The 24,650-nt window shown below is 41.6% G+C and overlaps 1 protein-coding gene across 16 annotated transcripts in view; it reads left to right on the top strand.

Annotated features, from left to right (window-relative positions):
- The window catches only part of LOC133472857 (adhesion G protein-coupled receptor L3-like), a 140,126-nt gene that overhangs the window by 112,851 nt on the left and 2,625 nt on the right, over positions 1 to 24,650 (top strand). For 6 of the 16 annotated variants that reach the window (XM_061764309.1, XM_061764313.1, XM_061764311.1 and 3 more), the window contains 11 exons: positions 4,459 to 4,668; positions 6,310 to 6,530; positions 9,080 to 9,146; positions 12,150 to 12,241; positions 13,832 to 13,873; positions 15,215 to 15,241; positions 16,688 to 16,856; positions 16,934 to 17,056; positions 19,647 to 19,743; positions 22,916 to 23,041; positions 24,148 to 24,165. In XM_061764309.1, coding sequence (XP_061620293.1) covers positions 4,459 to 4,668; positions 6,310 to 6,530; positions 9,080 to 9,146; positions 12,150 to 12,241; positions 13,832 to 13,873; positions 15,215 to 15,241; positions 16,688 to 16,856; positions 16,934 to 17,056; positions 19,647 to 19,743; positions 22,916 to 23,041; positions 24,148 to 24,165 — 1,192 coding nt within the window. Of the gene's footprint in view, positions 1 to 4,458; positions 4,669 to 6,309; positions 6,531 to 9,079; positions 9,147 to 12,149; positions 12,242 to 13,831; positions 13,874 to 15,214; positions 15,242 to 16,687; positions 16,857 to 16,933; positions 17,057 to 19,646; positions 19,744 to 22,915; positions 23,042 to 24,147; positions 24,200 to 24,650 lie in introns of all 16 variants that reach the window. The other 10 variants (XM_061764320.1, XM_061764317.1, XM_061764314.1 and 7 more) reach the window with 10 other exon arrangements.

Raw genomic sequence — 24,650 nt, 5'->3', positions numbered from 1 at the left:
GGCAATGGAAGGCAGCTTTTTGCATCTATGCCGCACGCATCTGGAACAAGCTCCAGGAGCCAATAAAACTAGCAACATCAGTGACCACATTCAAAGACTTGGAGTTCACGTAAAAAAGTGAACTCTCTACACCACTTCTTTTTTTTTTTTTTTTTTTAAGCATACTTGGGCCATGGTGTCTACTAAAGGAACGGACACGATCTTAGGTAATACGGTATAACAGTTGTCATTATAATTCTGTTCTATTAATCCAAGCAACCGAAAATCAATCGGTCAGTCCATCATTGATCACATTGACCGTGTCTGAATTTCCACAGCGTCTATTTTTTAATCAATTTACCTGTTGAAATGTACATAACGGGCTCCCCTGGAAGCAATTGACCTCACGAAACATCTTTGCGACTGACAATTCACACATTCAAACTACAGTGCTGGAGAAGAAAATCATCATTTAAGCCGTTTTCCATTTTCGCTCGGCCTTGGTCCGATGACATAATGACATAAAAGGGTTTGTTTACAAGCAGTGCCGTCCGAGCTATTTCCACCCAAAAGTACGTGTGACATAATTGGTATTGGTCCTCATTATAACAATAATGGAGGTAGGCGTTTGGAGACCAAAGCGTTCCGTTTGCAGATTGTGGCGCGATGAAAAGGAAGTCATCTTTTCTAGCTCAAAGGCTCGCTCTCAGCATGAAGCCAATCCAATTGGCAACACGTAAATCTGCCTGTACGGGCTTGAAATACAGCCAGGAGTCTTGTGACTCGAGGCTGCAGATTTATGACGGGCGGAACAGCTGTCGGGAGGGCATCCATGTTCCGTACCGACACTGCGCACCTTTTGCCGTCCTCACCTTCTTGTCATCGCCGCCTCCAACGTACTCGCAAACAAAGGCGACCTTGACTGTCCTTTGGCGTCGCCGCCTCGCTCCAACGCCGCCACAGTGGAGATACTCCGGCGACGACAGTGATGGATGCTCCCCAAATATCACCCTCTCCATCATCTGGTGGGATGTGCCACTGATTTAGACTTACTGGTTCGTCGAGAACAGTGACACTTAGTGGTGGCGTCGCACCTCCCTCCGGGCCTATTCTACCTGAGCTAGATTTCTTGAGTCAATTTCAAAGGGCCATTGTCACAAATGGAGCATTTCAATTTAAAAAGTTCTGAAAACCACTCCTTCGTTATTTTAGCTGTGTGAACCTTCTGCCCAGTCTGAGTTCCTGAGCACTCTGGCGAAGGTTTTCGTCCAGGATATCCCTGTACTTGCAATATAACAAAGAGTGAAAAATTGAAGGGGGTCTGAATACTTCCCGTACCCACTGTACCGCATTTACTCAAACAGTCGCCATTCTCCGTTAGTCACCAGGTGCGTCATCCGCTGAAAAATAAACGCCTCCCTGCAATCGACAGTTCACATTATTGTCTATAATAAGATTAAGAAGATAATACGCAGCCATCGTCACAAATGGTCATAAATGGAGCATTTAAATTCAAAAGCAGCCATATTTGATAGGTTTAAAAATAGGGCCGTTCAAAGCAGCTCCTGGTGAATAAGGAAGCTTCCGCTGCGTGGTTTGTTGTTTGACATTCACCCAACGCCTGTCGACCATGTCTCGGAGTGAGGAATCTTAAAAGAGCTCTAAGTCTCGCGGCCAAACGTGATTATTTATCACCAATTTCAAACATCTTGTCGCGCTTACGTCTCAAGGCTCGGAGACGGGGACTCAAGGTTATCGCCGTCGGCGTCACATCAAAAGCGTTCGCATCGCACACGCCGAAACCCGATCATTCCGAAGGGAAGAGAGACATAATCTGGAAGACGCAGTTATGTTTACGCTGGATTTGTTTATGCATCCACAGGGGATACGCTTACACGATGTAGAAAAACGGGCCAATCAGACAAAAGCTTACTTTTAAAGGATTCCTAAAAATTGCCGTTTCGAACCAAAATGCCTGACTTTCTGTGTCTTAAGTTTTCAGTCATAGCTTCTTGACACTCTTTTGTTTATCTGACGTTTAATCACGACAGAGGTTCCAACCAAATTTAATGTTGCTAATACAAACTTGCTTTGGCGGATACTTTTTCGGATAAATTGTAGAGGGCAGTACCAAGCCAATTGACCACTTCAAAACAAAATGGCGGACTTTCTTTGGTCATGACTTCGTGAGACTTTGAGTGTCTGCACATGACAGAGGTTCCAACCAGATTTCATATTGCTAAGACAGACAGGCTTTGAGGGATACATTTTTGCAGTAAATGCTAACGTGCGGTGCAGAGCCAATTTGGCGACTTCAACCCAAAATCGCTGACCTCCTGTGTCTTTTCGAACATGGGTTTTTGAGACTTTTTTGTGGCTCTACTCACAATGGACATGCCGACAAAATATCTCGTTGCTAAGTCAGGCTAGATATGGGGGCTTGATTTTCTTATTAAATTCTGGCGTGCAGTACCAAGCCAATACAGCGGCTTCAAACCACAATGGCTGACCACCTGTGTCTTTTCAAACATGTGTTTTTTAGACTTTTTTTTGTGGGTCCACTCATGATAGACATGCCTACCAAATATAATTTTGCAAAGTCAAACTGGCTTTGGGGGCTGTTTTATTATTTTTATATATTTATTTTATTTAGAGTCTTGCGGTCAGTATCAGTCAAAATGGCCGATGTTTTTTCATGCATGACATGTTGAGACTTTTTCGTACATCCGACCTGACAGAAATGCCAACTGAATTCCATGTTGCTCATTGTATATGCCATATATTTCCCAAAGTAGCATTGTGGCCTGTGTCATATTGAGTGAATGCCAGAAAATGACGGCCGCCCACTTTCGAGACCCCTCTATGGACTCCCATCATGGAGGCTTTTTTGTGTGAGGTGAGGTGCAGATTACATCATTTGGCACCCCGCCTGTGCTAGCCCCCCGCCCCCCCGTGCTCCAACCACCGTTCCTTCCCAGCAGAGACATAGTGGCTCGCGGCCATCATCCACCTCCAAGAATAAAGAAATCGTTTCACAGTAAATCCATCACCAAAGTGTAGATACACTCGCTGCCCTTCGCTGTGTTTCTGCAGCAGCCTTCCTCCGGTGCGTTCTTTTTTTTTTTTTTTCAATTGAAGGTGAGAGTGTGATCGATAGAGCTTGTACAGCTCGCTACGCCCGGAGACTTCGGGGTCCTCGCTCTCACAATGCTATGAAGCTAGCGTCACCCAACGCATCAGCACGGCCAGCCTTGCACCTGTCGAGCGTGGCGGCAAAAACAGCTTGTCACTGCAGCCATTGTTTAGGGCGACTTTCCCGCTATACTCTGCCCACATACATTGACACCGACGGACTATACATGGATCAAATTTGGTCGTAATCGAAACACATTTTTAGGACTCCAGTAAACCGCCGCGTATGAGTCTTATAAAAGATTATTATTTTTGTTTGAATTCCGAGAGCAACACGAAGAATACCACGAGCATTGAATGTGAATGTAAATGTAAATACCTGGACATGTTTATACTAACATTAATACAATACCACATGCATATTCTATCATTAACCGGGATTATTTATTAGCATATTGATAACCGAGATCTAGCATAACATAACATAACATGACAGCTTCAAACCACAATGACAGACTTCCTGTGTCTTTTCGGGCATGGCTTCTTGAGACCTTTTGTGAGTCTACTCATGATAGGCTCATGTTGCTAAGTCAAACTGGTTTTGGGGACTCGACCTTTAAAATCAATTTCTTTGAGTTTTTTTGGCAATCATCCGACTCCACCGCCATTCTCTGCCCACGTGCTATGTGGAATACTCAAATGTTTTGCAGTTTAGCATCATTCATCTGTCTAGTATATGTGGGGAAAATTTGGTGGCAATGTGACAGAATCCGTGGTAGTTTGCTGTTGTATGGCTCTCTTTTGAAGACTTTTTTTTTTTTTTCCCCCTTCTTTCTTAAATCAATGCCCAGCAGCCTGAAAAAGAGGACTCACCCTCTGGGAAATTAAGGCGCCTCAAAAGATGACCGTAGTATTTGGATGCAGTAATTATGCTTCGTTAATAAATCAAGATGTCACTCCCTTAAGCTTCATACGAGGGAACAACTTTTTAAAAAATATTTTGGCATCTGTCTTTCCCATTAATGTCGTGATCGAAAGTCGTTAGGTAATGATGGAGCATCCAGATGGGAAATCCTCAGGCAATCTGTGCCTGGCTTTTAAACATATTTTTTCAGGATTTATGCAAGGAAACATATATTAGAATCATCCGCCTCCGCACCAAAATGTAAAAAAGTAATGTACTTTTTCATTTCACATATTTGCAAGTTGAGTTAATAAAGAGACAACATTTCCGACACTTTTGGATCGTCAATCATGCCCCAGCTCGAGACATCATTACTGTTGGTGAGAAACAACATAACAGGAGATTGTTTGATGTTTTTTTTGGTTTTGTTTTTTCCGTACCAGAGCACGGACCCGGTTCACGACATGCTCCTGGATGTTATCACTTGGGTGGGCATCCTCCTTTCGCTGGTGTGCCTGCTGGTCAGCCTCTTCACCTTCTGCTTCTTCCGCGGCCTCCAGAGCGACCGCAACACCATCCACAAGAACCTGTGCATCTGCCTCTTCATCGCCGAGTCCCTCTTCCTTGTCGGGATCAATCGGACCGACCAGCCGGTAAGACCATACATGGGAAACAAGCCTCTATTTCCTTCCAATATCTCGCTATTGAAGTCAGAAATTACATCTAAATCTTTTTTATTTTCATATTTTATTCTTTCTTTTGATTAGTACTTTTATGACATTTTAAGATGAACGCATTCTATTTTATTGTATTATTATTATTATTATCATTATGATTATTATCATCATCAGGATCAGAATTAGAATGCTCTTTATTTGCCAAGTATGTCAAAAACACAAGGAATTTGTCTCCGGTAGTTGGAGCTGCTCTAGTATTACAATAGACAGCCATCTTAAAAATATATGACTTATATATGTGCATATATCATCATATTTTCTCTCAATATGGGGTGCTGTGTGTACATTGTGTGTGTGTGTGTGTGTGTGTGTGTGTGTTTGTGTGATATTAATATAATAATATTGGGAATATTATTACTATGGTACTTTTTATTGACAACTAACTGACTTAAATAAAGTTGTTTTAGCATCTGTTTTAATGTATTTTTAAATTTATTTGACAAAAACAGGGAAACCAGTAAAAAAGATACTTTATTCATCATGTGAGAGAAATAAAATGTAATTAAATGAATATAAAAAAGTGCTAATACTAAAAGTATTAGATGTAAAATGATGATGTATTTGAAATGAGCAATTTTAAATATAATAATAATAATAATAATAATAACGTAAACAATAATAAAAATAATAATATACAATATTGTATATTTTGTAATAATTATTCTAAATTGTGATTGTCAATGTTGCCTCAACAACCATTTCGACATCATTACATATTTATTTATTTGATTTACTTTTCAAAACAATGCAACTAGCTTCAAAACAGGACCAAAAAAAATTCAAAGTGATCTTAAATTCTATATTTTTTTGGGTGTGATAAGGTAGTCTTTCGCGTCATTTCTGTGCGGCTCGGAGTGCCTTAAGGAAATATCCTTAGCATTAAAGGGGAATGCTTTTTGCCAACCATAAGATTTTATGGGTGCGATTCATGGCTCTCTCCCGGAGCACAATTAATGTCCACTCAAGCCTTCACACATTTAATTGAATCAATTTCAGGGACAAAATAAGCTAGTAATGTTCAACTGCGCACATAATTAGTCCAGGCCATGTACGCACTATATAACGTTAGAGAGGGGGCACTGATGTAACCATTTCACCACAACCGCTCCCCTAAACACAGTGGCGGGCCATGCAGTTGCCTTTACTTGGGATTTACTTGATCCACCTCTTAAAATCACCATTATGCCGTTGCTATTAATCAAACCATAAGTACGATACCAAAATGCAACATAACAGCGGGCAACTGGGCTACATACATATTCAAATCAGTATTTATCTTATAGCGTGACAAAATATAAACCATTTAAATAGAATACATCATACTCACCAGAGATGAAGATTTTTAAATGTATTCATGTGTGTGGATATGTTTTGCTTTGACCAACCAGTCAGAGGACAGAAAAATGCTGATGTCATCGAGGGCCAGCCCTCTCGCCCGTGTGAGGGAAAATCATCGGTGAAAGACATGACATGGCAACACACAGAGGATGACAAAATAAAATAATAGCTACCCAAATTCCATCTTTAATTCAATCCACTCAAACCTGCGCCCTTCAGATCGCGTGCGCCGTCTTCGCTGCCCTGCTGCACTTCTTCTTCCTGGCGGCGTTCACGTGGATGTTCCTGGAGGGTGTGCAGCTCTACATCCTGCTGGTAGAGGTGTTCGAGAGCGAGCACTCGCGCCGACGCTACTTCTACCTGGTGGGCTACGGGCTCCCGGCCCTCGTCGTGGCTGTCTCGGCCGCCGTGGACTACCGCAGTTACGGCACGGACAGAGTGTAAGTAACAGTGTACAATATATAGAACACATACCTGACTGGAATAGACGAACAAAATCCCTATTTCTTTTTTTTTCTGTGAGTGCCAAATACGTCATATACATAATTCAATTGAATGATTGCTTATGAGGACCCTTTCAGAGACACTGCACCCCATTTAGTCGACAGGTGTGTCCTCCACCTGAGAAAAATAAATACCTCCAATTATTGTTTAGAATAAAGACTAATACCGTGGTGCCTTGAGATACGAGTTGAATTTTTTCCGTGTCCCAACATACCCTATTGTGTGTGTGATAGGTAGCATGCAGTTAACGTCCTGCTAATGGCACACACAAGCTGGTACGTTTCTAGATGGGCAGTGCCTCAGTTGTTGGTGATGGATGGCGGTGATTGCTTGCCACCCTCACTTGAATAATTAACGCCCGCCACCGGTGGAACAATTACACCAGGCTGGTGAAGGATGAGGGGACGTTTTGAATGACTTGTTACCTTCAATAAAGAATAGCCTTTGTCGCCTCCCTTCAGACTGGTGCCGTGGAACTCTTTAGTAAAAAATCCCTCCAGCAGGAGCAGACAGTTTTGAGCTGCCCACGCTTTTCTTCCCGGTTCCTCAAAGGATATACGTTGGAAAAAGTAGCACGATTGGAGAGAAACTTGACGCTCACCAAAAGTCAAAGGCAAACCGGTGGAGGCTGAAGCAGATGACATGCCTGCAGCTCCTGCCGCCCACCAAGTCGTTAAATCTGGCTGTGATCTGAGGAAGGAGGCAAAAATGAACAACACAACCTTCCACGTCATATATAACAGTAGTGCACGCGGTGGCGCGCTTTGAAGAGCTGCCAGCGCATCTTTTTGTTTGTACCTTTTCCTCTTCGTTACGCCGTCCATGTGTGTTTTTCTTTGGGCTCTCATCTCAGGGAGAGGCATCAAGCCCTGTCACTTCTGATAAAGTAGTCGCTCTCGTTTTCAAATCGCCGTCGAGCCTTTAGGAGACAAAATGCCGAGCCTGCGTAAACACGTTATTTGCGCGACTCTCAAATCCGTCCGCTGTTTTCCTGTAGAAATCAGTGCCGCTTCCTCTTTGGGAACCAAGCCAAAGCAAGAGTCGGGGGTCTATTACCTTGACTCGCAGTCCAGTTCAAGTCCGGACTTTTGGGTCGTTTCAGTGAATATGAATTCTATGGAGCCTATCCAATTTCCATCCTATCTGACCGCTGGCGAGTCAGTCACAGGGCACCGAGCCCATGCTGGTTGCTGGAAAGTCGGCCGTGTCGACCACTTCACTCTCACTAACCACAACTACACGCATAAGATTGTCCCTGGACCAAGGATATAAGGGTTGCCATCTGCTGTGTCCGCCAGAGAAAATGAATCAAAGTCTTGCTTTCGTTTAACATTGCAAACATTCTGGAATTAAACGCTTCTTTGAAATTAAGAGAAACGATCGCAGAAAGTTCAACGATCGCTTGTGCCTGCCAGAACCCTGACAAGACCCGTGTACGGATTTGACTTTGCCCACCATGACCTCATCCAACTCGAATCAATTGTGATTAACAATGAACAGAAGTCTCGCTTTGTTTGGTTGAAATCATTTGAAGATGATTTGTTTCTAGCAAAATGCTGATAAGTGGTTGACCTTGAACTGGTCCCCGGTTAGTTGTCAGTCCCACAGTTAGGCAACCACTCAACCACAGTCACTGAGAGAGAATTGATCCTCACTATCAGTGCCCATAACTATAAACATGTAAGGTTCCTTTTCTATTCAGGCCTCTTGACCGAGGATGTTGACTGTTCCCTGGGAGGGACAAAGAAAGTCACTTTACCCGCAACCAAAAATGGAGGTGTCTATTTGCGGCAAGCAGCGGAGATTAGATAATTAATAATTCAACCTCAAGCCATGAGTCACTTTCCATCATTGTGCATCCGCCAGCTCGTTGCTTCTTCTTCTTGTACTTTTTCTTCCTCTTCTTCTTCTTCTTGTTCCATGTTATGAGGTAGGAGGTCAGGGGGGGCATGCGGTTTCATTATTGTCGTAATTGCGGCGCCTACACAGAGTTGTGAGAGCTTGTAAGCTTTTTCGCCAGGGTTTAACGGGTGCGCATGTGGGTCTGGGTCGAGGTCGAACCAATTCCTTTGGAGTGATACAGTCGGGATTCAATTTGGGACTAATTGAATCGTCCATAAATTATCATCTGTGACGGTAATTTGCCACCTTAACCCGGCAAATTGAAAGCGAATCAGGCTGAGCCGTGGTCTCCATCAGCCTTTATGTTGGTCCATTGGCCATTTTTTTGCTTTGTCGGCTACTTCAATAAACCCTAGTGCCTGCGAGAGGCAGATTGTACACGGGGTGTTCGCAAACATTATTTTATTTTTTTTCTTCAGGGAAGACATTTTTTCCCAGGATAGCCTCATAATCCTAATGCCAATTAAACATACCTACCATGTAAAGTTAAACAAGGGTGGAGTAATTGGTCCCTGGACCCCACTTTGAGAACCACTGCGTCATACGCCGTTGCAAACATCCTTGTCGGTGCTTGTCGTTGCAGTTGCTGGCTTCGCCTTGACACCTACTTCATTTGGAGTTTCATCGGACCGGCAACCTTGATAATTATGGTAAGTGTGACCCACCCCCAACCTTGTGTTCATTACCCCTACTTAGCCTGCGGGTCGCCGCATAAACGGCCCACACAGATCTCCACCCCCCCCCCCCCCCCCAAACCGCCCCCCCTCTACCCTGTTGAGCCCGGACGCCACCGGCGGGCACGCAGCCGTCAAGGAAAACGAATGAGCGGCGCGGAGAATATATTGCAGTTTGTCACCAGGCCGCAGATGCCGGCGGAGACCAATTGCAGGTGGGGGGGGGGGGGGGGGGGGGGGGGGGATGAGGTGCGGAGAGAGAGGGAATTCTGCTCAGTATGCGATGTTACAGTAATCCACACTGCGATTCTGATTGATCCACCCACCAACTCCGCTTGCTTCTTTCTCCGTCGTCATCCTGTTTCCTCGTCTCACGGCCACACACGGAGAAGGCCATAGTGCTAAGATAACAACACGATGGCTTGTTTTTTTTTTCGCCGCTTTTCTGATGAACATTTATCGATCGGATCGCTTTAAAACGGCAGTTCGGCTCACGCCAAGAGTTCACGGCAATGTATGAAGACGGAATCACTGGCAACTGGACAGCTTCTTTGCACTTGATGACTACTTCTTCGATCTCGTGAAGAATCCCTGGAACTGATCCTCAATTTGAATCTAATAGAATTATAGCCATCCGAGGAGTGGCACTAATAACAGTTGAATTATTTTTACTTTTACTACACAGTCATCCCCCACTGCATCGCAGTTCACCTGTCACAGACTTTTTTGTCAAACGAATACATTTGCAGTATGTTGAAAACGTTTAAACAGGTTTTGATGGAATTACAGCGTGTTGGAGTGTTATTTTAAGGCTTAAACTGTACAACAAATGTTTTCATTCCATTATTATTACGTATTTCCTATACATGCCGCTGGCATAGACAGACGCACTCAGATGCTGTACATTATTTGTAGTAAATTGGATCATTTGAGAATCACTGTTCTACTTTCTTGCCAAGGCGATTCATTGGTCAGAATAATAACAGTAAACCGTGATGCCAAGATTATTCGTGGCCATCCCTCCCTTCAATCTCATGGAAATCTGGTTGCCTTCAATCTCAGACACGTCGGAAAACATTCTGGATTCATCCCACTTGGACGATCTACAGCAGCAATCTTCCTGCCCGGCTGTGACTCACTCGCTAAATCCTGACATGCACGACGTGCGCTCGTCACGCTCCACTTTTGGGAGGAATCGGGCAACAACAACAAAAAATATCCCCGCGGTTGCCTCGTGATGCTTCCCTTTCTCTCGTCAATGTACCAAGGAGAATATCAATGTTGGTGTGCCGGAGCACAAATCCAATTAAGGCAGCTAGAGGGGCTCCTAAAAAGGGCTCGGGAATCCTTAGAATTAGCTCAAGAAGGATGGTGTATTATGAGGTGTTTTTTTTTTTTTTTGTTGTTGCCGTTGTTTTCAAGCCAATTTGGCTGAGTTCAATGAGTGGTGTTCCAATTTGCCACCTCGGTTCCCCCCCCAAAAAAATGCCTTAAATTGCAAAGCTACATAAAAAGAATGCTGCATTGAATCATACCTTTTTGTGTTTTGTCCCTTTTGAATTTGCAATCAATAAATCAAAAGTGACTGATTATTTGGCTTGTTTTTCCATTTTGTATTTTTGATTGATCCTAAATTGAAATGTGAAAAATCAGGCAAATAGAAAGAATGAATTATAGAGATGGAAAAGCATTAAAAATGGCTTTTTTTTCCTTTTTTTTTTATCCCCATGAAAAAGTACAGTGGAACCTCCGGTAAAGTCTGTTTCAAACTGAGTCTGACCAAATCCAAATATTAACAAAAATATTTCTTAGAGAAAATAAATACAGCTTTACATACAAAAACAGAGTGAAATACATATAAATGACTAAAGAAGCAGATAAATGAGCATTATTAGCTTATACAGCGAGGAGGAGAGAGACAGAAGGCATTTTCTCAATGTTTTCCTAATTTCTATAGCGATTCTCGCTTTTTTCATCAAATGGTCGGGACTCGGAGCTCTAAAAATAATTCTACAGCTGGGAAACTTTATTCCATAATGCAAGCTTTTATTAACAACTCAAAGCAATCACAAGCCTCCCGGTCTGCTCGGCAACACTCGGACAAGTTGGGGCAATACGAGCACACTAGTATAATAACAGTTGCACACAAAATATTTTCTACATGTTTATCGAGTGCTACTATTAATTAAGGCACTATGTGGCACAGGACATTATTTTTTTGCATGCATTTATTTGGAAGGTCTGACTTTTGACAGGAAAATTAACGGTCAAGTACTGTGGCGTATGAAAAAAGAGACAACATTTAGACGGAGAAAAAAAAAAACAGACTCATGAAAACCGAGGTTCCACTCTATTTAAATATGGATGACATGCTTTCAAGGTTTAATTTCTCAAGTTGAATGCTGCTACCACCCCCATTCCAAAGGACGCACAAACATGTCACACCTTTTGCCATTTTCCGCCATAGTGCCTCGCTACTGAACATACAAGTCCAATTTTGTGCATCTTTTCTCTTAGACGTCCTCATGCCGCATGAAAAATTCATTCAAGAGAATAGAATTCATATTTGATATGAGTATTTCAGGCCAAAGTAGTCAGTGGAAAACAATGAAAATATCATTTTACTTTTACGGCGGTTTAGGGGGAATGAGTGCGGATATTTGCTTGTGTGGACTTTGCTTCTCCCAGTTGCCGGAAGGGAAGATGGTGGGTGTCTGTAAGGTGCGTCTCAATGAGGTTTTTTCATGTGTGAGTAAGATGAGATGCGAATGAATAAGTCAGGTGGAAAAGCTCGCTCTTACAAGTACGCATCTGTCATCCTTGGCCGCGTTCAGGGGGGTGGGGGGCCTTGTACCATGATGGAGGTTTCGTAGGATTTTGCGCTCTGTTTGGCAAAGTGGGGGGCAGGCAGGCTTGGCTTTGCACTCCAAAGTGGTCTGATTTAAAATGAAAAGATGCGTCTCGGCTTCTTTCCCGCAGCTCAACGTGGTTTTCCTGGGCATCGCGCTCTACAAGATGTTCCATCACACGGCCATCCTCAAGCCCGATTCCGGTTGCCTGGACAACATCAAGTAAGAGCACTCGGATTGCACTTATATACCTAGTTTTATCCTATTAGGAAGAAATAGCCCTCTGAAATGGCACTTCAGGAGCTTCCTTTTATATGCTTACGGTTAATGAAGCCTCGCTTTTTTTTGCTCTTGATCATTTTAACCAAAAAACAAAAATAAATACCAATTTATCACCACACAAAAGAAAATGATTGTAATTGTCATCTTCCCAAACACGTTTTTAAATAAATAAATTCATCTCACATTCATGGACGAACAGTTCCTCCTGCACCAAAGCATTACAGCGATCCATTTTTACCAGAAACCGCAACTATTTTCACTCAATATTGTCTTAAAAACACATCCATACTTTCAATCTCGAGGTGACATAATGCGCACAGCGAGGCAAGAGGCGGAGTATTACGACACTTCCTCAGACAGTTGAGCATTCAACAGAGTTAATATATTTGCTCTCATGCTCTTTTCCACACTTTAAATTGGTTACTACTGTGTAGAAATAACAGCCGACGTGGGTGCAGACCAATAGTATTGATTTGTGAAGAAATACGAATTTGACCATATTTGGACATGCCGGTTTCAGCGTCGTGAAGTCAAAATAAAAATGTGTCACCAAATGTCATGCTCTGTTTGCTTCTAGTAGTTAGATAGTTCATTATGACGGCTGCAATTTGTACATATTGTACTGAGAGGTGGAGCTAATATTTTGGTTATGGGACATATGCTATTAAAAAAAACATTACCTTTTTTTTCTAAATAATATTTTGTCCCACTTATGTCATATTTGTTTGTATTTCAGACTTTTTGCCTCACAGTAACTTTTTCTATAGTCTTTTTTAATATAATAATATTTTGTCATAAAATAATTCCTATACATATTGCAAAAATTGTCAATTTTTTATTTTTTTTGTGTAAATATTTGGACTTCCTGTTCAAAATTCAAATGTACAAAAAAATAAGGAATTGCTTTGTTGAAACCAAAATAAATGATGTACATGTTCCAAACTGAAAAAAACAATCAAGTCTGCTAAACTCCATATTTTGAATGGCACGACAGCAGGCAGTTGACAACTTAAAGCCGCGATTCCCATTTTGATCCCGAACCTTCCTCTGGCCCTTTCCGACACATTGTGTCATTTTCTCGGGGGTGAAGATTTATAACACCCAGGTCCCCTAATGCGCCTTAAGTCGTACTCTTAACGTGAGTTCAAAACAGTCCGCGACGTTCCGCGTCACCGCTGGAAAACTGGCAGCCCTCATTCGTCTGACAGGCTTTTTTTTTTTTTTTTTTTTTTCTTCTTCTTCTTCTTCTTCTGAAGGAACGGCCCATTACTCAAAGAAATGACAGCAACTGTGGCACCAATCTGTGCTTGTATTTCATCATCATACCCAAGTCAAGGTTGTTCCGGTTTGTGTTTAAACATGAATGGCAGCTCATTTGTTGTCGGGACTTTTGGCTTGTTTAAAAAAAACAAAACAATTTGATGTCACGCCTCGTGTCGCGATGTCATCACGCTGCTTTGCTTCATTTTGCTTCTCATGTTCGTCTTTTGACATTGCCATCTTGATTTTATTTGTCTTCCTTCATTTTAGCCACCGTTATTACGACGGATGCGTTATTGTAGAGTTGCACTGGTAAGACGCAGCATTTCCTCAGTGTAGATTACAATGGATGTTGTGTTTGACGTGTTCCCCCCCCCCCCCCCCCCGCCCCTCCCTCTCCCTCACCGGACCTGCAACAGGATGTATGTTTTTGCTCCCAAACTCCTCCTACAGTTGAGATTTGCTTTTTTTCTTCTTCTAAGAAATACACTGATTTTATTATTGTGGTTATGACAGTTTACATTAAATTTTCAATGGTTTGAATATTTTCCCCACTTCTGCCCCCCAAAAAGGTCAATTTGGGTGTTTCAGATTTTAGGATTAGGGTGAGGGTGAGCATTAAAAAAAAAAAAATCCATTTAAAGGGAAACGAATAGCAATCTGGTGCTATTTTTGTTTTTGCCGTTCGGACTTTATTGACCCACAACAACTTTTCTACTTTTTTCACAGAATTATATTTTGTCCTGCTTCTCTTGCCTAATGTGTCAATGTGAGGGAAATTTGGTAGAAATTTGGCTTTCATTTTTGGTGTGTTGGACCTTATTGTCGCCCAAAATAACATTTTCCGTACTTTTTCAATCAAAACATTTTTTTTCCCCCCACTTCTCTCACCCAAATAGTAAATTTGTTGTGTTTTGGCGATTAACACAGTAGAATTTTGAGTCTAGTCGGAGTGGTTAAGAATTGCACTGCATTATAGGTGTTTCTAATATTTTGGTTATCAAGCACTGTGTCACGCAGTGGGTTAATTAGAAAATTGTTAAAAATACTTTTTCACAGGACAATGTTGCAAAACGTTTCGCAGCGCCTTTGAGTAATGCTGTGCATTTCAACATCATTGTCAACCTTAATACTTAATACTTAGTCTGTTTGTGCTCAGCCTCGCATTTTGCTTGTTCTTTTTTTTTTTTTTTTCCTTGAGCCAAACTTTGTGCTGCAGTCAGTAGTCCCGATGACCTCTAGTTAGAGGACAGCGCTGTGGTTTTCACCCATTCTTCACGTCTCGCTCGCCTTGATGAAGTACCCTCTCCCGCCAGGTCATTAAGGCAGCCCTGGGAAAATGACGGCGAATTCATAAATCACCAATTTTGCCGCACACCTGACCCATTTATTGGTGCTTTAAACGCGAAGGTCTGCCAGTGTTTACGACGGCGGCTGGATGCTCCTGTGAGTAGAGATAATGGTGGCAAGTGCCTGTAAATCACAAAGAAATCCTTCCGCGAGAATGCCGCTCGCGATGTCGGATTGTGGATGATGTGCGTTTATATCCTCAATGTTCCCCTCATTGCCCCCACCACACATTTTGGGTGACGCATGTCTTCTTTATGCTCTCACGTTTTTTCTTTTTTGTTGTTGTTGTTTTTTTTTGCCCAGCTATCAGGATTACGAACCGAAGCTCAAGTAAGACAAAAACGTTGGAAAAATGTCAAACCCTTGCCCTTTCATTTGCCCTAACGCACGAAACCCCAGGAGCCCAAATTTCCACCCTGCCCAATGAATAACGGAATTTATGAGTGTGAATTTTTTCAATGGCGTCTGTGTCGTGAGCGGCGACATGCTTTGGGTTCACTCGGAAATCGGAAATTTGTAACAATCCAGCTAACATTACGGAAGCATTTAACCTCAGTGTAAACTTGCAATTTCATTCAGGTAAAACTATTACGTGGCAATTTAACAACCTTCTGACTTATTTCTGACTATATTTTCGATAACATTTTTTCTCAGAATATTTACAACGGTATGCTCCTAACTTTGGTTTTACTCTTCTCCCAAATGATTGCAACTTAATTCTGGCAATTTTCTTCTCATTTCCGTTTGTGAATATTCAATTTGTTGTTCAAAATCAATCATGGTTGGAAGCGTTTAACCTTCGTGTTAAATTGTGACTTTATTTGCGTTAAATTATAGCCTGGTAACTTAATGACTTGTTTTCTTGTCAAATTCTGACTTTATTCCTGCAGTAGCTATGATATTCACAACGTTGTACTTTTAGTGTGAAGTTTTTTCCTCAAATGATTTTAAAGACTTTAAAAGCTGAAGAGTGCATTACATTCATTGTCATCTCATTTGTTTTGGTGCCACATCCCCAACCCACCCCCTCATCGAACAACCTTGATGTTTGTATTTTGGGGCCAGTTTCTGGACCCAAATGTGACTGTTTGTACCTTTTTCCAGGGCCCCGACACCAAGAATTCCAAAGTACATCAAATGAAAGAAAAACTACTCACCAAAAATTCGGATACTGGCCTTTGGCGTGAAATTTCAGCATGAAGCAAACATGCACTTTAAGTTGACAGGTGAACTTAATTTGACCCTTGGAATCTCCAGCGGTTGAATGTTTTCGTACATTTTGCACAACTTGCTGTTTGACAAGGAACTGAAGGGGAACTTTCACGTCTTTCATCCATGAACATTTCCCAGAATGTCTCCTTGTATGACTTTCTGTGACTCTTCCAGTCTCTCTTTTGCAACCGGCTGATGACACTTCCTTCTGAGAACATTCCGTTTGAAGCCTCGCACTGGCGGGGTACCGTTGATCAATTGTTTGGTGTCGTCTTGGTCTCACAATGTCAAAAGGTAATTGGAAGCAGGAGTCACCCAACCTCAAGTCCAATCAATGTAATAAGATTGGAGGTGTTGGTTAAAGCTCCGTTGCCCTACACTTTCAAAAATTTAGAGATGAAATGAAGTCCACCTGTAAAGGATAAAGTGCATATCACGTTAGTCCTGAAATTTCACCCAAAAACCCAATATCCCGAATTTGTGAGAAGTGTACATTTTGACCAGATCCAGCTACCCTCTTTGGAATCCTGACTTTTAATTTGAGGAAATGGGTTGTGTTTGAAGATCGTGGGTGATCGGGGCCATTGCGTTGCTGTGCCTGCTGGGCCTCACCTGGGCCTTCGGGCTGATGTACGTCAACGAGAGCACGCTGGTCATGGCCTACCTCTTCACCATCTTCAACTCGCTGCAGGGCATGTTCATCTTCATCTTCCACTGCGTGCTGCAGAAGAAGGTAGAGCGCTCGACCAGCGGCTGCATGGCACTCATTTCTACAAAACAGTCACTTTTGTCTTCCCTTATTTTGTTCAGGTGCGTAAAGAGTACGGCAAGTGCCTCCGTACGCACTGCTGCAGTGGCAAAAGTATGGAAAGCTCCATCGGTTCCAAGGGGAATGCGTCTCGTGCTCCTGGACGCTACTCTGCTGGTTCACAGGTTGTCTACCCTTTTTTTCCCCCCATTGAAATTATTTCCGAGACTTGGAAGAAGACAACTTTATTAATTCGTTTTCAATAAGATGTTTGAGAGTGCCTAGAAATCTTGGGGCCCCAGGCAATTGCCTGTTTTTGCCTAATGGTAGTCTGCCTTTGTGAGGCAGAATACTGTCTGCCTCACCTTGTGCTTTTATCTGCGCTTTATCTATAAATGCAAATATTAACTAGAATACCATGGCTATATCAAATGAGAGTGCATACTGAGTGTCCGACAAAATTATATAGGAGTACAGGCCTTTCCCAACAGGCCCCTCTGTTGTAGTGCCGTAATTTTAACAATAAATAGTGCTGTTGCTCTGTGCTAGCTCTGCTTTCGAGTGAGGGATTGCGCAATCTGAGGTGAGGCTGGCTGCTCGCTGCCGCACTTTGCCTCTGGCCCATGTACAGTATTTAAACAGGAAATATGCAAATTCATCAATTTTCCCTGTGAAAACATTATTGGCTTCAAAACGAAAATCAATATAAACCAAAACGAGAACTAAAATCAAATCTTTTTTCAATCATAACTGTTCATTTATTATTCAAAATGTTTTTGCTAAGCATTTTTGCTACCCCCTCCCCCGCCCATTGACCAATGTCCAATTTTGTGCATTTCCCCTCTGATTGAATCGTAACATCTTTAACTCATTTCTTACTTAATTGACTAAAAATGTCAATAGATTTTCTTCAATGTGTTGTTCCTCATTGCGAATTTTATATATATATATGTTTTTTATTTTTTTTACGGCTGTTGTCTGTTTATTAAAAGAAGACTAATTACCCACCGGCGAAAATTGCCGCTGATACCTTCCAATAATTCATCCTGCTAGGTGAAAGATGCGATCAATAATCATAAGGGTTCATTTTTAATATAATTTTGATTTAATATAACATTTTAGGGCGGCACGGTGGCCGACTGGTTAGAGCGTCAGCCTCACAGTTCTGAGGTGCGGGGTTCAATCCCCGTCCCCGCCTGTGTGGAGTTTGCATGTTCTCCCCGTGCCTGCGTGGGTTTTCTCCGGGCACTCCGGTTTCCTCCCACATCCCAAAAACATGCATTAATTGAAGACTCTAAATTGCCCGTAGGTGTGAATGTGAGTGTGAATGGTTGTTTGTTTGTATGTGCCCTGCGATTGGCTGGCAAGCAGTTCAGGGTGTACCCCGCCTCCTGCCCGATGACAGCTGGGATAGGCTCCAGCACGCCCGCGACCCTAGTGAGGAGAAGCGGCTCAGAAAATGGATGGATGGATTTTAGGGAAACACAGAAGAGATGGAATATGGTACATTTTTCCTTGTCATCTCGATTGTTCCCGCATTCCGCCAGCGCATCGGATAAATTGCGCGATGTCCTGTAATGGAACACCATGTCCATTTTCCAAAAGCATGGGACTCGCAGCCGGCGTTCAATTATAAATAGTCCTTAGAATCGAGCACGCGGAAGCAAACCCACGATTGGATTCAGTATGCAGATCAGCGCCTTTAATTATACACGCCGCTTTGACTAGACGTCAGCGTTTTGATCTGACAGGTATGGGAACACTGGAGAAGATGCCAAGCTCACCTTATGAAAGAAGACACAAATCATATTGCGGTTGTCATGTTGCCACGTTTTTAATCGGAGGAAAACACAGTTGCAGTTTAAAATCCCTGAAGAAAACAACTTCTGGCAATGCCAGGGCATCACTCTCACGCCATTAGTTCCTGCCTATTAGCGATGTTCTGCTATTATGTTTGCTAAAAATGAGAAGAAATACTTAAATTTTTATTTTTTTTTATTTGGTTGCTGTTAATTCAGCCCATGATTGATCATAACACAGCTATTATGTTTTGTGAAAATAAGAATCATCTAAAAACATGATTTTGATGCACAATTACCTCATAGTGTGATTTTTCAGGCAACGCCAGGGTATCGCTATTACGCCAATGGTTTCTGCCAATCAGACGCCACGTTTGGTAAATTGGTAAAAAAATCCTCTTCAAACGACATGATTTGTATTTCTTTGGGGTAAAAAATAATAAGACAAATTTAAAACCATGATTTTGACGCACAATTACCTCATAGTGTGATTTTTCAGCAGAAACGTGTTAGTGCAGAATTGCTGGATGCTTAGTATGATTTTTCGAGCAATTATCAGTGCATGACTCACCAACCATCGTTTTTTTTTTCTAACTATAAACATGACTAGAACTTGATTCTCCGCGGGGCCCGAGCACACCCAGAGGATTTTAACACTCCAATTTGCCCACCAGCTCACCGACACCGATACATGTCTAATCCCAAGCCCCTGTGGCGCAGGATCCAGAGTTGTCGGATAGCGGGAGACCCTGAGCTTGCGCAACAGCCCATGGGACTCGGGCATAATTAACTCGGATCGCGCCGTCTCGGATTGAGCCGTCGCACCCCAGAGGCCGAATCGGAAAGCCTGACTGATGACTTTATTATTGACTGACTGCGAATGCTCCCGCCTTTGATCGAAGGCTCGGCGGACGTGTGGCGTCATTCGACGATGCGGCGCGACTCTTTTAAACGCCGTTGTCTGTTGTCTCCGCAGAGTCGCATCCGCCGGATGTGGAACGACACGGTCAGAAAACAGTCCGAGTCGTCTTTCATGACCGGCGACATCAACAGTTCGGCGTCACTCAACAGAGGTATTTGCTCGACTTCTATTTGTAAATGTAAGGAATTTTCAACCATGAAAATTATTTATCGCCAAATTTTATCCAATGAAAAGCATGTTTCTCCAAATTTAGCATTTTTAAATTGGATTATTTCCAATGAAAAGCCTAATTTTGCATTTTCTTGTTAGTTTTTATCCAATGCAAACCACATATCTTCACATTTTTTTTTTTTTTTTTTACTTTTCCATTGAAACCGTTTATCTAAATTTAGCATGTTTGTTAGTTTTTAGCCAATGACACTCATGTATATAGTAGACAAATGCAGCATTTTTTTTCACTTGCTAACCAATGAAATGCATGTATTTCTAAATTGATCATTTTTAGCATTTCAACATTTTTCCGTTTATTTTATCCATGAATTAAAACATGACATTAGTTTTTAGCCAATGAAAACCATGTATCTCCAAGTTCAGCATTTTTTATTTTTTTTGGTTTTTAGCCACTGAAAAGCACGTACTGTATCTGCAAATGTTTAATCATGCACGACGACTTTTTTCCTGAAGTTTTTGGTGGCGCCTGGACATTGCATTGGTCTTTGGTGCTCGGTAATATAAGTATCCAACAGTTTAGATTAGAGAAAAAAGTGATGTTTTATTTTCAAAATGTGGGTCATGCACGTCATGGATTATTAATAAGGGCCCTAATTCCAAATTTAAGAACTGCTGAATTGCCACCTAAAAGTCAACGTGGCAGAAAGTCCTGCTTGGAAAGAAAAAAAAAAAAAAAAAAGTTGCAATGCATTTAAGGCAGCGTTTCTCAAGCTGTGGTCCGCAAGCCGTAGCTTGGGCATCTGCAAAACAATTTCCAATAAGTCATTATTAAAGTAGCATTGTAAAAAAACAAAAACAAAAAAAAAGGGCTGAAAACAAACCAGTGCAAATAAAACAAACATAATCATCCAATGACTACTCCCTACTTTAGCTTTGTGCCAATTAAAAGCTTGTTTAGGATTTGTGACATATCATCCTATAAATCTAAAATCCCTGCATGAACAAAGGTACATGTTTTTAGACAACAAAAGGCATATTTTTTCAAAAATATAGCCCCCCTTTTTTTTTTTTTTTTTACTGTAAAAGTATATTTTCCAGAATAAATCGTGTAATATTACAAGAATAAATTAGTCTAAACTTATTTATTGAGCACATTTTAAAATAACAGTGGACTAAAGTGGTTTTCAATTGATATAAAACGAAATAAAATTAAAGGAGATAAGAAAGGAAATATAAAATACAACCGCTGAATTCCATTGTAAGAAATTAAGAATTTATGATCATTAAGAAATGATTTAAAAACTCCCAGCAGTGGGGAGGCAAGTCAAATGTGGCCCAAATATGACTTTCTTCCCTCGTGAAACTTTGACTTTAATGACATTCCCGTACATTTATGACTTTTTATCCTGGCCAAGTTCGCCAAATGACTTTATTCTCGTAACATACCTTTTTTTTTTTTTTTTTTCCTCCATAGAATATGAATTTGTTCCCGTTTGTTACGACTTGATTTTTGAAAATCAGCAACTTTTTCATTCCTGGACCCAAAAAAGTTCGAGATCAAGTCTGACCCCCGACCCCCGTCCCTGTCTTGATGGACAAGACTCAATTCGCCGCGGATGCTAACGCTCAGTTTAAAATGATGGATGAAGGTTCCAGCAAGAGAAAAAACATGTCGAATTCTCAATAATTAGCCACTCAGCTCATGCTGCCATCAACAGCTTTTAACCAGTCAACGTGGCTCCTACATAAAAATAAAAGCCACATCTGAATTATTCACGGAATTTCATACAAGTCCTGCAAGGCGGCGGCGTTCTGTCACCGCCGAGTTTCAAACGCGTCGCCCCATTCGACTTTGCCCAATTTATGAGACAGGATAAATGCGGGATGTGTCACGGAGGAAGCGGGTGTGTTGTTTATTGAACGCGCTGCAATTTGGGGGAGCGTCAAGCGGTGACTGCTTTTAAGAAACAACACAAACATCAACAAGACTAATAAATACTTTGAATGTGAGTAAAGCTGAAAGCCTGCAATTATTCATTAAGGAGCTTTTTCAGTGAGCGCAATTCTTTCTGGGATGCTGCCTGGCTTCCTTGAAATTAAATTCAACAAAAGAATAATTTTTTTCGAGAGAGATACTTTTATAGGTATTTTTGGAATTTTGCATGTTTCAAAAGCATCTGTGTCCACATTTGTCCCCAATTGCAGTCATGGTTTTTTTGGGCCAATTCAATTTTCCATCTTTTTTACGCACTGAAAACCATGTAATGTTCCCTAGCTATATCGCGTTTCACCTATTGCAGATTCAGTATGTTGCATTTTATTTTTTTCAGATTTTGAGTGTGCAGTGGACCTCCACATTTTATTTCATTTTGTTCTTCGGGAACCAACCCCAAAAATGCTTTTTGGTGCTTTATCACTGCTTATTCAAGAATTTTATGGGTTTAAATCTTTTATCGCTATCTTGGTGCCACGGAACTATGTTAAAGTCAGTTGAGGAGCTTCATGTAGACAAAAAGTTGTACTTTGCCGACATCTTGGTGCATCTATTAGTAATTCAAATATAAATGAATGAAAAATTGTACCTTGTATCTACATTGTTAAGCTTACATGTGATGAAAAACATGTAGCTCCAAATTGTTGCGCAATTTCCTCCAATCAAATGCGAGCATATTCAAATTAGTGACTCGGTAGGAGGGTAGAAAATGCTCCAAAGGCACAAAATTGAACATTTCTATCCGAGCCAATGTTAACTTGCATTCATACCGATGATCGTGATGAGCATTTTGTCACATTACGCGTCGGAAAAAAAAAAAAAAGTCACATTAGCACATTCCGTAACTGCGCCCTCCGCTCTTTTTGCTGCATGGATGCACTAATGGCTAACATTAGCGCTTGGGTTTCATCAGTTGCGTTAGCTTTTGTCAGTCCAGTCCCCCCCCCCCCCCCCCCACCCACCCACCCACCCACACATACACACAATTAATGATCATGTGATCATTTGGATGTTAATGGATTTCGGCTACATCTGCCCAACTGATATGTGTTTTCTCTCTCTTTCTCCCGCTCTGTCTCAATTTATCCACCCACCTATACCTGTTCCTGCCCCCCCTCCCCCTTTTGCTGTCCTACTCTGTCTTCTCTGGCTGCTGCAGGGGCAATGGCTAACCATCTTATACCTAATGCACTCCTACGTCCTCATGGCACTAACAATCCGTATAATACATTGCTCGGGGAGTCGGCAGTCTATAACAACCCTCTGGGCATGTACAACGCGCAAGGTGTGCTAGCTTCTCTTCATTCTTTGAGCTGGAGCAGTGTGTCCCCATCACCCCCACAGACAAACAAACAAACAAAAAAACAAGCTGAATAAACTTAAATGAGCACAAACTTTCTACACTGCTCCAGATGTTTACCGGATTGGATTCTGGCTATTGTTTATGATAGCGCACGTGAACGATGTTGTGTTAGCGCTAGCATAGCATTGGTGTCCAACGAAAAGCATGTATCTCCAATTGTTTACGATACCGTATATGAAGAAAATCCCTTTATTGCTATTGCTATACGCAGCTTTTGCAGTCTGCCAGTGAGGACACCTCTCATGTTGTGTTAGCACGAGCATAGCGACGAAAAGCATGTATCTGGGTCATTTTCATAAAATATGATTAATAATGCTAAAGACACGTTAAAAAAAATTCCAAATTATCAAGCTAATTTTTTTTTATGCCGTCTTCGTTTTCTGTGTGTAAAAATGTCTCCCATGCCGAAACAGCCATGCTTGAAGTCCTGTTTTCAAAAATGTTATAGCAGTCCAATGCAAATGTAATCCGAACAAGATTTCTTAAACTTGAATGTGACCATCAACAATGATATCGGCTTAAATTTTGCCACAGCTTCGTTGATAGAACCTCTTGACAGCGCAAAGTGGCGCCGGACCACGGAAATACCATTGGGCATAACGGTAAAGACAAAAGTGCGTCACGGTAAAGACAAAGAGAGTCATGAGAGTTGCACATGCAATAAACGGCATCAATTTTGCTGTCTGCGATTGTGAGAATGCAAATTGGCTGCCGCATGCACTTGTGATCAACATAATGAGGTTCCCTCCAGTGGTAAGAAGAAGACGTCTTTACCGTTATTGACCAAATTATAGGAAAATGACCCATATCCAGTTGTTTATGATACTGTATGTGAACAGAATAGCTTCATTGCCATTGCAATACACTGATTTGTACTGCCTAAAATGGCCAGGACACCTCTCGTGTTGGGTTAGCATTAGCATAGCATCGTTGTTGCTATTATTTGTTTGGGGTGTGTGCATTTCTATTGGAGCTTTCACTGTTTTGCTTATTGTCTGCTCTTCTTCCCTTCATGCTGTCCCTTTAAGAGCCCTACAGAGAGACAAGTATGGGAGTCAAACTAAACATTGCATACCAAATGTAATTGACTTTGGCTTTTACTTCCTTCTCACGCCGTGCTGACAAAGTCACGCAACAAAGGCCCTTTTTTTTTTTTTTTTTTTTTCTCCCTCTCAAAATAATCGCACAACGGACATTGGCACATTTCAAAAACAGTCGCCGTTTCAACACGGTCCGACGTTTAAAAAGAGACATCAATACGAATTGACTTGCATTTTATGGGGGCTGGATATTGAACAGTCGCCTTTGTTCGTGCACTTTGTATTGTAACTAACAATGCTATTAAAATGCTCCTACGGGACAATATGGCTGGATCCAGATTGATTTATCTCTTTTTTATTTTTTATATTTTAGTTCTTTAATTTGTTCGTGGTTTGTGCTTTTGTGCTGTGCTTGAGCTTTGTGCGAATATCTGTGTTTCCCATCCATTCAAACGTAATTTGACGATAGGGTTCAAATGCAGTGGAACTTC

Source organism: Phyllopteryx taeniolatus, chromosome 23, assembly GCF_024500385.1.
Source record: "Phyllopteryx taeniolatus isolate TA_2022b chromosome 23, UOR_Ptae_1.2, whole genome shotgun sequence".
NCBI classification, from domain to species: Eukaryota; Metazoa; Chordata; class Actinopteri; order Syngnathiformes; family Syngnathidae; genus Phyllopteryx; species Phyllopteryx taeniolatus.
The sequence above is the reverse complement of the archived record's forward strand: the minus strand, read 5'-3'. Positions and strand labels throughout refer to the sequence as shown.